The 14,033-nt window shown below is 45.7% G+C and overlaps 1 protein-coding gene across 1 annotated transcript in view; it reads left to right on the top strand.

Moving 5' to 3' along the window:
• The window catches only part of GPT2 (glutamic--pyruvic transaminase 2), a 235,962-nt gene that overhangs the window by 102,066 nt on the left and 119,863 nt on the right, over positions 1–14,033 (top strand). Inside the window, exon 3 of the mRNA XM_069216618.1 lies at positions 13,280–13,388. Coding sequence (XP_069072719.1) covers positions 13,280–13,388 — 109 coding nt within the window. The remainder of the gene's footprint in view (positions 1–13,279; positions 13,389–14,033) is intronic.

Genomic DNA, 14,033 nt, shown 5'->3' with positions numbered 1-14,033 from the left:
TTTATAAAATTTGCCTCCGTCAATGAAGATGAGAAACTAAGAAAATTGATAATAAAAATACTAAACTTTCTTCCAACTCTAATCATTGGCTCCTATAAAAATGACACTAATAAACCGAGAATCTTTCATGGTTGTTTGGTTTTAAGACTTTATTTAAATAACCAGTTGAACAGAGAAATTCATAAAATAAGTTATACATAAACTATTACATTGAAAAATTGACACACAATTAGTCTTTTATAGTCTTTTGAGGGAAAAGGAGGGGGAGGAAGGCATAATAAGGAAAGTCAAAAGGTCTATGTAACAATAATTCATCCTCCCCACATGGAACTTAATATAAAGAATTGAAAAGAATAATAATATTGAAGTAACAATAGCCGTGATTAATACTATGTGGATAAGAAACAACAGAAAGATAAAATATTCATGGCAGCTGGACATTTTCTGACAATATACAACTCTAAGGTAAGACACCATTAGCACTGTTCGTACGAAACGAGGTTAGAGGGTAACCATAACATTTGAGCATTCTTAGAATGAGAGCATTGAGACCTGAACATAGTATCTAATCTATGGTGGAAACAAACACAGTTCCTCCAACTCTTATATGATAATTTAGAGGAATTCATCACAATTTGTTGGAGGGCAATTGCTAAGAAAACATATAGCAGTTTAGACTCTGTGAAGGTAGGAAAAATGAATTAGTTGAAGTGCTGAAAAATATATACAGGATATTAAAGGAGTGCTGTAAATGGAATATTAGTGTGATTTGTGACCAGACTGTATGCCAAAATGAAAGTTTATTAGTACACCAACATAACATGAATGATGTCTTTGAAAAGATTGAGGACATTTAAATATCTACCGAAATTGAGGAAAAGAGAGAAGAATATTATTTTCAAATAATTGCTTTATTCACAGAATGCCCTTATGTCCCTATGCTTCCAACAACTCCTAAAAACTGGTCTATTAATGTTAACACATTTATTATACCAGGTAGACATACTGAAGAAGACAGAGAAGTTAGTGTATTGGAATCAAGGAATTGGTATGTTTAAAAGTGGGTAAGAAATGATAGAAGATTTAGACTAGAAAAGAGAGAAATTATTTTGGAAAAAAAGGAATAAGAGCTTTTTCTACCTGAAACCATATAGGAGTACAAGTTGAGGTAGAATCAGAAATCGGAAAGGAAGCTTTGTGTAAGCCAAATGCGGTATATTTACTCAAATTTGGAAAGTTAACAGCACCTTCAAGTTTTGATTTTTGTAGGAGAGATGGGAATACCCATGCTTTGTTGTTGTGCCACAAGAAATTAGAAAGCATACAATTTATCTTAAAAGTGGCTTTGGGAATATAAGCTGGTAACATATAAATTGTACAGTGTAATAAAGGAGATATCATAATTTTTATGGAGTCTGGATAACCCCATCAAGACAAATACAGAGGATTCCATAAGTAGAGCATCTTTTCGATTTTAGTAAAGAGTTCCTTAAAGTTAATAGTAACGGATTCCTGCACTGAATTTGTAAATCAAATACCTATGTATTTAATTCTAGCAGATGGCACCCACTGAAAACCAGCATTTATGAAGAGTTGTTCAAGAGTAAATGTATTTAAATGAAGGACTTCTGTATTTTCCTTATTAATTTTATAACCCAACACCATAGAAAAGAGATCTCATTAACTAGTGCAGGTAAGGATTTTTCTAGGTATAAGAGAAAAATAATCTCATCAGCATAAGCTGCTAGTTTTAGTTAATGATCTTCATAAGGGAAACCACAGATGGATGAGTGAAGACTAATGTAGAAAGAGGACAATTCTGTTGAACACCATGGTGTAAGGAAAAATATAGAGATACCTATACCGTTTACCAGGACAGCTGTCCGTGGGGATTGATATAAGGAGATAAGGGCAAGTATGTTAGGGCCAAAACATGCCAGGCTAAAGCCTTTAACATAAAGTTCCAGTTGATCCTGTTAAATGCTTTTTCTGCATCAGTTGTTATTGCAGCACAAGGAAATTTAAGAAGGGGAGCTTTACTAAGAACATTAAGAAATAATCCAGTATTGTCAGATGCTAATCTACCTTTTACAAAGCCAGACTGCTCTTTGCCTAAAAGATGTGAAAGCAAGCTTTCTAAACTAATCTATAATATTTTTGCAAAGATCTACATTAACCATAGGTCTGTAATTTTTTTACAGAGATTGGGATTCTTCCCTTCTTTGTGTTAAAGAGATTGTGGCTTCTTGGAACGTACCAGACGCAGAGCCTGATTCAATGAAGTGGTTTAATAAGTGAAATAGTTGTGGTATGAGAATTTTTCAGAAATGTAGAAAGAATTCCGCAATAAAGCCATCTGGTCCTGGCGTTTTCACTTTTTTCCAATGAGTTTAGGGCTTGGAAAATTTCATCGGATGTAAGATTTTTCTCTGAGGAAGCAAAGTGTAGATTTGCGGGCCTGACTTAAATAGCCATCAATAAGAGAATGTTGTATTGGATTTTCAAGAGTATATAGCAACTTCTAAAAATTAACATATTCAGTTAAGATGTCTAAATTTGTAGTGATCAAAGCGTCATGTGAATTGTTTAACAATTCAATGTTAACTAATTTTTTTTTACTTGAAGATAATTGGCTAGTAATTTACCAGTTTTGTTTTTCCCACTCAAGCACTGCTTCGTAACAAGATAGCAGAGGTGTCATTAGTGACAGTGTATTAAAATGTAATTTAGCAGTTTGTAAATTTTGAAGATCAGTGTTTAAACATTTTCCATATCAAAGGAGGAGAGTAAGACGGGGAGTCATTAATCAAGAAAAGGCAGAGGCAAATTAAGTGAATGATGCCGAAAATTGTACATCTTTCAACAATGAACTACTAAAGCTCTACCTGTGAGAGGCAGGTTGAGAGGGAACCAAATCCAAATCTGTTACAAACATGGCATGATCTGATAGGCACTATTGGACTAATTGAGGAATTAACTGTGTTGTGTGACAAGGGTTTAGAAATAGTTTTATCGTGTAAGGAAACCATGAGTTGCGTAATTAAATGTGTAGTCTCGGGCAGTGGGATTGTTAAGTCATCAGGAGTAGACCAAAGCATTCTGAGAAATAATGGAAAGAAATTGTGCATTTTGTTAAGAAGATTGCCTGACTAAAAATGGGCCCATAATTCGGTTACATTAAAAATTTAAGATAATTAGCTCAGATAGTTATATTGAACACACTTTTGAGCAACTGTTGGCCAGAACCAACTCATAATCAGGTTGTGTTGCTGCGTATAAATTAAAAACAGAGCAATGTTGTTTATTAAATATTTGATACTAATCCATATTTCTTTATCATCATGTTCTTGTGTTAGTACAGTAAGATTTACATTTTCCTACATAAAAGAATAATCCCATTCTTTTATTGGAAGTTGGAGATACAAAAACTGACTAGAAAAGGGAGCGGGAAGAAAATGTTGGCCACAACTCCTCAGTCGGTGATGCCAATAATAATTCAGCATGCAGAAGCGTTCACCTGAAGAAACGCTTGGCCATACTCGATTCTCTGAAGCTTCATACGTTAGGGCAGCATCTTCCTCAGTGCTTATCCTGTAGCTGGTCGCATATTCCATGACAAAGGTTCAGATGAGAGGCAGAGAGTGAAGATCGAGCAGCCATCTTCGGCGTTGAAGCCAAGCATTGTTAATATATTGATTTGCAGCGTTTCCATGCTCATAAACACCTCCAAAATCTATTGCCTAAGGTCCAGTAGTAAGCAGAGATTTTAAAATTATTTGTACTGAGACTCCACTCTAACAGTAGAAATCCCCACCATGAATGTTGGAGCTACACCTCCACGTGCGAAAAGAATGAGTCTAATGAAATTATTAAAGAAAAGTTGGAAGCTGGCTGACTTCAAAATAAGTGCCACTTTGTACATTGATACAAAGAAATTATAAAAATTGTCCTTGGTTTTTTTGTTTCCATCAGACCACCTTGATGAAGTGCAATGAGCCAATTAGTTCTGGTCTGTTGCTGTCTACCTATCTGCAGCTCAGTCAGAAAGGGGAAGTCTTCTGGGGTAAGCAAAGCTATTGGGGAATTCCAGGATGAGAGGATCTGCTCCACAGAATAGCTATGGTCTTCATTAGCTGTCAGCCGTGCTGATAGCTGTGCCCCGTTCACTCATATTTTTTACTTTGTTTATAATGTTGCTTCACCTGAGCCTGTTTGCCCTTGAGTCTAGGCAATTTGATTTTGTTCGAAGTTTGTAAATTAGTGTGTGCATACCCCTCTCCCCAGGATCTCACTGAATTCCTTCATTGAAGTCTTTTGATATATTTTTCTCCTTGTAATCCAGCAATGCCAAAATGATAAATCTAAGTGACGTTTCTCAAAGAAGAACAGTTTACATGGTTATTAAAGGTGTGCAAAATTGCTGTGTTACCTCTGCAAATGTTTACATTTTTTCAACATTTGGGAAAGTTTGCAGAGTGAGAAAAATCTCCCAAAATATATTTTGCAAGAAACAAATCTCAGCAAAACTCCACTGTTATTTTGAGGATTCTCTTGGAGTAAAACTTTTGTAAGAAAATTGTTCTAGGGAAAAACATTTGTCTGAAATCTTCTACTGTCGGAGAATTTTGCAAAGTTTGCATACGTTTGTAACCTTTGCAAAGTTCAGAGTTTTTACTTTATGAATGTTTGTTTACATCTACCACTTGTGTGCAGGGAAGTGCATTGCTGCTGCTATGAGGCCTGCATAACTAGATCTGCTTTACTGCTTAAATTCCACCTTCGTGTGAGTGATTGATCCCTCTGTAGCATGGCTATTTGTGTCTTGGTTTAGGAAGCATGTGTAAAATGCATCACTCCTAGCTTTAAGTTTTCCACGTCTTATTATAGCCTGTTGTCTAGCATTGAAAGTTTGGTTACTTCAGATCTTTCTTTTTGTGCAACAGAATAATCTCTCCTGGTTACTAATCACTCTGCGGCTCTAGCTTAACAGCAAAGATATCTACATGAACGTTTATTTACAATATATATAGTGAAGTTTGGATCTGGCCTCTTCTGCTTTTTAAGACTCTGTCGATCACATCTTGGACTTATTCAAAGGAGTATATGTCTCTCACTTAATGGATGTTTTTGTATTCTTCCGTCTCCTATGGATTGCCTGCATTGCAGTGCATCAAGGACTACTTCTGTGAACAATACACTCAAACATAATGGTTTTGTACTCAGAAAATCTTGATTCGCCCCTCACATATGATATGCAGCTTCTTCAAGGACAGATTGCTTGAGTTGGTGTAGTCACGTTTTTCTTCCTCATACATGTATTGTCACTCTGCTTCTTTAAATGATTAGACTTATAGTTAGGCTTTGTACAATTAATTGCACTCCGATTTCATAATACAGTTTCCAATAAAGAGTGCTTTCCCTTTCTGTTTCAGATTTACATTAGTTGTCAGCACATGGCTGGTTTTGATTTTCCTTTAAGTATCTTCCCACTTGCTCTTGTGTGCATGTATTCCATTATCTCTATTGCCAAATTGAAGGCTACCAGCATGTAGAAGATAGAATGTTAATCAAATAAATAAACTAATAGTTTTCCATTTAACTTTAAAAGAAAAACCTAGAGAAGCACCTGCTGACTGCCAGCAGGTGCTGTATAAAACATCAGTACTGTCCACAAATATGTGTGCCTGAGTAGCACCCTAAATTAAATGCTTTCCTACCGTTTCTGTGGTCAGGGCAAAAGATGACCACCCACTAAGAAGATATCCAGTATAGATTTAGAAGCAGTCAACTAAACACCATATTCTCCTGTCCAGTACCACATGAGGGGAGGGAGGGAGTGACAGAAAGAGAGGTCAGACCAGGGTTGAGAAAAGAAACAAGAAGACTTTGCAGTATATGTCAATCAAGTAAGCCCCTACACATTCTTCCCTAGAAGAAGCATCTTCTATGGGGAACCCTGCCTGGAATACATGAGATAGGGGTACTGTTGACCATTTGTACACCACCCTAATGGCAATACCGATCTACCTTCTGAGGAAGACAGTTGAAAGGCTGTTTACCTTGATCACCAAGCCTGAAGTTGACCTTGAAACACACACAAAAAATCAGATCGTTCATTTAGATCTTGTTAGCCCTTCCTACATTCTAGAAAGCTAAATGCCCCACCTATTCACTCAAAGGTTGTTACACCTCAGATATACTTACGAACAATATGCTTCATTATTTTGATAGATGTCCCTCCTTTGGTAGTGTTGGGGGTATCCCTTTTTGCAGGGTTATCCCCAGACTTTTTGCCTTTGACCTCCTATTTTTGATTGTGTGCTGCATTATGTTTTTGCTGGCTTTAGGACTCTGGACACTTTACACCTGCTGACCAGTGCTAAAGTGCAAGTGCTCCCTGTCGAAATTGTATTGGTAATTGGTTTATCAATGATTTGTATATTTGATTGACTAGTAAGTCCCTAGTGTAGTGCACCATGTGTGCCCAGTGCCTGTAAATCAATGCGACCACTGACCCTCGGGTAGATCGCTCCCCTGCTCACGCAGCGCCTCCAGTCCCTGACTGCCTTCCTCTCCTGTGAGTGTGCTCCCCCCTTCTTGCCCGTGTACCCCGAGTGCTTGTGCTGACTAAAAATCCCTTTTTTCTCCTTGTATCCCGTGCGTGTGCCCCCGAGTGACTGAAATTCCCTTTTCTCTCCTTGTATCCCGTGCGTGTGCCCCCGAGTGCCGTGCGCCGCCCTCCCCTCTCAGCCCCTCCTTTTTAGTAGATTTTAGTAGGCTCTTGTTCCCTTTTCGCTGTCTTGCCGCTTTTTCCCGCCGCTCCTACCGCGCTTTTCCCGCCGTTTTTTGCCGCTCTTTTTTGCCGCTCTTTTTCCCCGCTTCCAGCTCCCCTGCCCGCCCGCCTCCCAGCTGACCCCGCCTCCCCACCTACCCCTTAAATGGCGGCCGCTGCGAGGCAGAGGTAGCGACCACTGACCCTCGGGTAGGTCGCTCCCCTGCTCACGCAGCGCCTCCAGTCCCTGACTGCCTTCCTCTCCTGTGAGTGTGCTCCCCCCTTCTTGCCCGTGTACCCCGAGTGCTTGTGCTGGTGCTGACTAAAAATCCCTTTTTTCTCCTTGTATCCCGTGCGTGTGCCTCCGAGTGACTGAAATTCCCTTTTCTCTCCTTGTATCCCGTGCGTGTGCCCCCGAGTGCCGTGCGCCGCCCTCCCCTCTCAGCCCCTCCTTTTTAGTAGATTTTAGTAGGCTCTTGTTCCCTTTTCGCTGTCTTGCCGCTTTTTCCCGCCGCTCCTACCGCGCTTTTCCCGCCGTTTTTTGCCGCTCTTTTTTGCCGCTCTTTTTTCCCGCTTCCAGCTCCCCTGCCCGCCCACCTCCCGCCTCCCAGCTGACCCCGCCTCCCCACCTACCCCTTAAATGGCGGCCGCTGCGAGGCCGCGCAGCGGACGCGCCGCTGGCGCGCCGAAGGCGCGCCTAAGGCAAGCCCGTCTGCGCCCGTCTGCGCCTGGACCGCGCCCAGCGCCCGAACCCCTGGCCCCCGCGCCCCCCGCTTGACCTATGACTCCGCCACCCTCGCCAACCTCAACCCCGGCCGCGCGCCGGGCTGCTACCGCGCCACCCCGAAACGAACCCACGGACCCTTCACCTGCTGCAACTGCCGCTTCACCTGCCTACGGACCCACACCGCCACCACCAAGAACGACGCCCCCGGAAGCAACCTCGAATGCATCCTGGTCAACACCCGCTCCGTCCACAGGCACGCCATCGAACTGTGGAACCTCATCAACTCAACGAACCCAGACATCGCCTTCCTCACCGAGACCTGGATGAACCCCTCCTCGGCACCCGACATCGCCATAGCCATCCCCGACGGCTACAAAATCATCCGGAGAGACCGCTTCAACCGCACCGGAGGAGGCATCGCCATCGCACACAAAAGCTCCATCAGCATCTCGACCCACACCGACAACTCACTTCCCGACGCCGAACACCTCCACTTCGCGATCCACATCGACCCCAAGACAACCCTAAGAGGCACCCTCATGTACAGACCACCAGGACCCCGCACCAAGTTCAGCGAAGACATCGCAGACTTCGTCAACCCCCACGCACTCTCATCCACCGACTACATCCTCCTAGGAGACCTCAACTTTCACCTGGAGAACCACACCGACAACAACAACACCACCGCCGTTCTAGACAACCTCGCCAACCTGGGACTGAAACAACTGGTCAACACCCCCACCCACTACGCCGGACACACGCTCGACCCCATCTTCTCCTCAAGCAAACACATCACCTTCAGCCACACCACCGAACTCACATGGTCGGACCACAGCTGCGTCCACTTCAGCTTCAAGAAAACCACTGTGCATCACCACACCCGGCAACCACCAAAAAGACACTGGAACCGAATCACCACAGAACAACTCGCAGCAACGCTCTCCCTGAACCAACCCACCAGCACCAGCAACCCCAACGAGGCCGCCAACAACCTCACCAACTGGATCTCCGACTGCGCCAACCTCCTGGCCCCTCTGAAGACCCAAACCAACACCAACAACCACAAGAAAAACTCCTGGTTCACCACCGAACTCAAAAACTCCAAGAAAGAATGCCGCCTCCGCGAGAAGACATGGCGCCTCAACCCGACAGAGGAAAACCTGACAGCTCTCAAGGACACCACCCGCCAACACCACCAACGCCTCCGCACTGCACGAAAAACAGCCTACCAGAACAGACTTGACAACAACGCCCACAACAGCAAGGAACTATTTGGCATCGTCAAAGAGCTCTCCAACCCGGACGCAGAAACCAACCCCATCCCTCCCTCACAGGACCTCTGCGACTCCCTCGCGACCTTCTTCCACCGTAAGATTGCTGACATCTACAACAGCTTCACGACCACCAACATGAACCCGCCCCCGGAAGCCGCAAACGACATCTCCACCATCCTCGCCTGGAACCCTACCACCACCGAGGAAACCACCCGCGTCATGAACTCGATCCACTCGGGATCACCCTCCGACCCCTGTCCTCACCACATTTACAACAAGGCCGACAACATCATCGCACCCCACCTCCGAGACGTCATCAACGCCTCCCTCACCACCGCTACCTTCCCTGAAAGCTGGAAACACGCAGAACTCAACGCCCTCTTAAAGAAACCTACAGCAGACCCCACCGAACTCAAAAACTTCCGGCCTATCTCCCTCCTACCGTTCCCCGCCAAAGTGATTGAGAAAATCGTCAACGCTCAACTCACCGCCGCCCTGGAAACCTCTGACTCCCTCGACTCCACTCAGTTCGGATTCAGGGCCAACCACAGCACCGAAACCGCCCTCATCGCAGCCACGGACGACATCCGAGCCCTGACCGACAAGGGTGAAACCGTGGCCCTCATTCTCCTGGATCTCTCTGCAGCCTTCGACACGGTCTGCCACCGCACCCTGATAGACCGCCTCTGCAGCGCCGGCATCAGAGGCAAGGCCCTGGAATGGGTCATCTCCTTCCTCTCCGGAAGGACCCAGAGAGTCCGCCTCCCCCCCTTCAGATCCACAGCCACGGAGATCATCTGCGGCGTACCCCAAGGATCCTCCCTCAGCCCCACCCTATTCAACGTCTACATGACCCCCCTGGCAAACATCGCACGCAAACACGGACTCGACATCATATCCTACGCCGACGACACCCAGCTCATCTTATCCCTCACCAACAACCCCACATCAGCAAGGACCAGACTGCACGACGGCATGAAGGAAGTAGCGACCTGGATGACAGACAGCTGACTGAAACTGAACACAGATAAAACGGAGGTCCTCATCCTCGGCCCTACCCCCTCCGCATGGGACGACTCCTGGTGGCCCCCCGCCCTAGGCAGCACTCCCCAACCACGCACGCAACCTCGGCTTCATCCTGGACTCCTCCCTCTCGATGACCAGACAGGTCAACTCGGTGACCTCAGCGTGCTTCAACACCCTCCGCATGCTCCGCAAGATCTTCCGCTGGATCCCCATCGACACCAGGAAGACCGTCACCCACGCCCTCGTCACCAGCCGCCTGGACTACGGGAACACTCTGTACGCCGGCATCACCACCAAGCTGCAGAGGAAACTTCAACGGATCCAGAACGCCGCAGCACGACTCATCCTGGACATACCTCGCCACCACCACATCTCCGGACACCTGAGAAAACTCCATTGGCTCCCGGTCAACAAGAGGATCACCTTCAGACTCCTCACCCACGCACACAAAGCCCTCTACAACCTCGGACCCAAACTCATCAACTCCCGCGTCTCCTTCTACACTCCTCCGCGCACTCTGCGCTCCACCGGTCAGGCCTTGGCAGCCGTTCCCCGCATCCGCAAAACCACCGCCGGAGGAAAATCCTTCTCTTTTCTGGCAGCGAAGACCTGGAACTCCCTGCCCAGTCACCTTCGCGCCATACCCGAACACCTCCCCTTCAGAAGGCAGCTCAAGACCTGGCTCTTCGAGCACTGACCCCCTCCCCCCCAGCGCCTTGAGACCCTTATGGGTGAGTAGCGCGCTTTATAAATGTGATTGATTGATAGATTGATTGAATGCTACCAGTGGGCCTACAGCACTGATTGTGCACCCACATGAGTAGCCCTGTAAACATGTCTCGGACCTGCCACTGCTGCCATGTAGACCAGGCAAGTGCACCCACTTGCCAGGCCCAAATCTTCTCATTTACTACATGCAAGTCACCCCTAAAGTAGGCTTAAGGCAGCCCGCAGTGTATGTAAAAGGTAGGACATGTACTAGTGTGTTTTACTTGTCCTGATAGTGAAATACTGCTAAATTTGGGTTTCAATATTGCAAGACCGGTCTTTCCCATAGGGTAACATTGGGATTGCCCAGAAATATCTTAAGTACAATTGCCCATTGGGAACAGATAGAGATACGGAGTTTGGGGTCTCTGAGCTCACAATTTGAAAATACATCTTTTGGTGAAGTTGGTTTTTAGATTGTTAGTTTGAAAATGCCACTTTTAGAGAGTGGGCATTTTCTTGCTTAACCATTCTGTGCCTCTGCCTGACTGTGAATTACAAGTCTGGGTCAGGATGACTGTTGGGCTGTTTGTGAATTCGCTCTAACCAGTCACACAAAGGGAGCTGAGGTGTGCCCTGCATATCCTGGTGGGTCTTCCTGGGCTAGAGTGGTGGGAGGAGCCGACACTTGCACCTGAATAGGGCTGTACCTGTCCTTACACAAAGCAGTCTCCAACCTCCTGGGAGTGTGTCTGGGACCACGGCTAGAAAGGCAGGGTCTTGTGCACTACAAAGACTTTCTTTTGAGGTTTCCCTACTTCAAAGGCAGAAATGAGTATAAGTATTGGACCTCTGACCCTGCAAAGTTAGAATCCTAGTGGAATAAGACCATTGTGCCGGGAAAAAGGGCTGGATGCTGTAGGAGGGACTGCCTCCTGCTTTGCTTTGCTGTGCTGGCCTGCTGCTTTCGGGTTCTGTCATGGGAGTGAAAGGAATGGACTTTGATTTCTGCAGCCTGCTTCCAAAGGTTCTCCCAGGGCTTGGACTGAGCTTGCCTTCAGTAAAGAAGTCTCAGTGACATCAAAGACTTTGCAAAAACAACAAGTGATGGACGGAATGCTGAACATTGTCAGACACTCACCCCCAGTCACAGATCTGGGTTTAATCCATCGTTTTTTTGCTCACCATGCCACCCCAGTTTGGACCCAGCCATATGCAAATCAGTCTTGACCCTGTTCCTCATGGGAACAGTCCAGCCCGAACTGCCAAGCCAGGTCCTCACTGGACCGGAAACAAGCATCCTGGGACCGGTTTCGGGGTTTCACCCCTCATCAGCCAGGCTAGCTTGAATCCAGTGGCATGGGAAGCACATCAAAGACTTTAACTGTCAGCACGTGGGAGTCCTGACTTGCCAAGTGGTGCCAAATCCAGTTTCTGGGCCCTGGGGAGTGAGTTCAGGTGCAACCAAGAACAAACAAAGTACATAGACTCCAAAGCGACTGTTGAACAGGAGTTGCTGTCCGACTACATTCCACTGCCTGCACCAGAGCCATGGTCCCAGCTGAGTGCAACGTCCACGACTGATGCTGCATGCTGGAAGTTGCGGCAGCGCCTCTGAAGGCCTGCCATGGCGTGAGTCCCAAGTGCTGTGTCACTGATGTCTGTGACACCCGTCTCTGGAGCAGCACCTGTGGCCTTGCAGAGTGATCGCGTCACCGCAAAGTCGACGCCTCACCACTTGACCTACTGGATTCATCGAACCCTGCCTTGTCGTAAGGAACCGATGCCTCGGCACCAATGCTGCATCACCTCCCCTGTAACTGTAAGGAACCAGTGCCTCACCTCCCCCGTATAGCAGTCAGTGATGGCCACCTCACTTCCCCTATTGCAGTAAGGAACCAGCACCGTACTACATCCAGTGACGCCTCGCCTCCCCTTCTCCATTCAGCGACTTTCTTCTTTTTCCAAGGTACTGTACCTGGGGTCTGTGTGACCTGGTGATAGGCCCGCACTCCCTCGTGAGCGGTGTCTGTCTTTTGGGAACGACTTCTCAAAGTGTTGTGGTAGCTCCAGTGGAAACTATTGTGTTTGTAAGCGCTATACAGAGATTTAAGCTTTGAAAATTTGTATCTTTGTGTGTGTTGGCTTTTGGACATTTTGATTTTGCTTTACTCAGATAAATATTGGCTGGTTTCTAAACTGGTGTGGAGTACGTTTGTGGTGTTTTCATAGTGTTTGTGTGTACACACAAATACACATTGCCTCTGGGATAAATCTGACTGCTCATGCCAAGCTACGAAAAGGTGGAATAGGGGTTATCTTAGCTGTGTGAATCCCTTACCCTGACTAGAGCGAGGGGCCCTAATTGGACAAGATGCAACCCACTGCCAACTAGAGACCCCTTTCTAACAGGTAGCAAATAGTTTTCGAGCGATGAGTATTCACTATGTATAATGAGGGTGGATGACCTTTGAGAAGTAAGCTTTAGCATTTATGCTACTCACATATTACACTATAAGAGTCGAGTGTACTCTTGGTAATTACAATCTTCAAATCCCTTCTTGATTCAGGTTTTGGTACTCAGTGAGAACCTGTGTGTACTTAAATATGCCGTTTTCCATGTCAGCGCTAATATTTAGATGTTGGTCTGAAGGAATTCCCAATGCTTTCTTGTACACTGACTCTGTTTTGTAGCCTTGAAGCCGGAGCAAATCACTGTTCAGCCAAGTGCCTCTAGGAACTGTAATTTGTTAATATTTGTTTTCTCTACAGGTAGTTGCTCTTTGCACATACCCAGACCTATTGGATAACCCACATTTTCCCGAGGATGCCAAGCAGAGGGCTTGCCGAATTTTGCAAGGATGTGGGGGACAGAGCCTAGGTAAGGCTTAAGCTTTATAGTTTATATTGTCTTCGATTTGTTGTTTCCTTTCCCCTCTCTGGCCCTTCAAACCTGCATCTGTTGTTCAGGGAGCTTATGCAACCTTTGGATATAGGTCACAAGACCTGCCAGTTATCCGCAATGGTAGATTTGGCAAATTGCTTTACTTTTAGGGACGGAGTAGACTTGGAACGAACAGCACCATAGGAAAAAAAAAAGTCATACCGCAAGGGCCAGACACTCATGAGTTGAACTGGTGTGGAGGAATTAGAAGTCATACTCCAAAAACACTGGGGGAAACTTTAAGCCCAGCAGTGCTTTTTGCAGCACAATTTTCAAAATACAAAGGCTAAAAGAAAAACTCTAGGTTTCATAGATGTTTCCAAAGGCCAGAAAATGAATTATTCGAGCCCTTCAAACTCTTGTATTTCTCAGTGTTGTATCTTGCAGAGGCCTATGGGAGAATTGTGTGGTCAACACAAAGTGCTAAGTGGATTTCAGTCACATATTAGTGCCACAAAAGAAGCGAGCGTTGCCATGATATACTGGTCCCAACAGGTCGCCATGTACTTCTCTCAAAGACCTACACTGATAATACACTACTGAGACATTTATAGAGCTTTCACAATGCGCCTATATATTGAA

Source organism: Pleurodeles waltl, chromosome 12 (assembly GCF_031143425.1).
Source record: "Pleurodeles waltl isolate 20211129_DDA chromosome 12, aPleWal1.hap1.20221129, whole genome shotgun sequence".
NCBI classification, from domain to species: domain Eukaryota; kingdom Metazoa; phylum Chordata; class Amphibia; order Caudata; family Salamandridae; genus Pleurodeles; species Pleurodeles waltl.
Note: the sequence above shows the minus strand (reverse complement) of the source record. Positions and strands in the feature narration are given on the sequence as shown.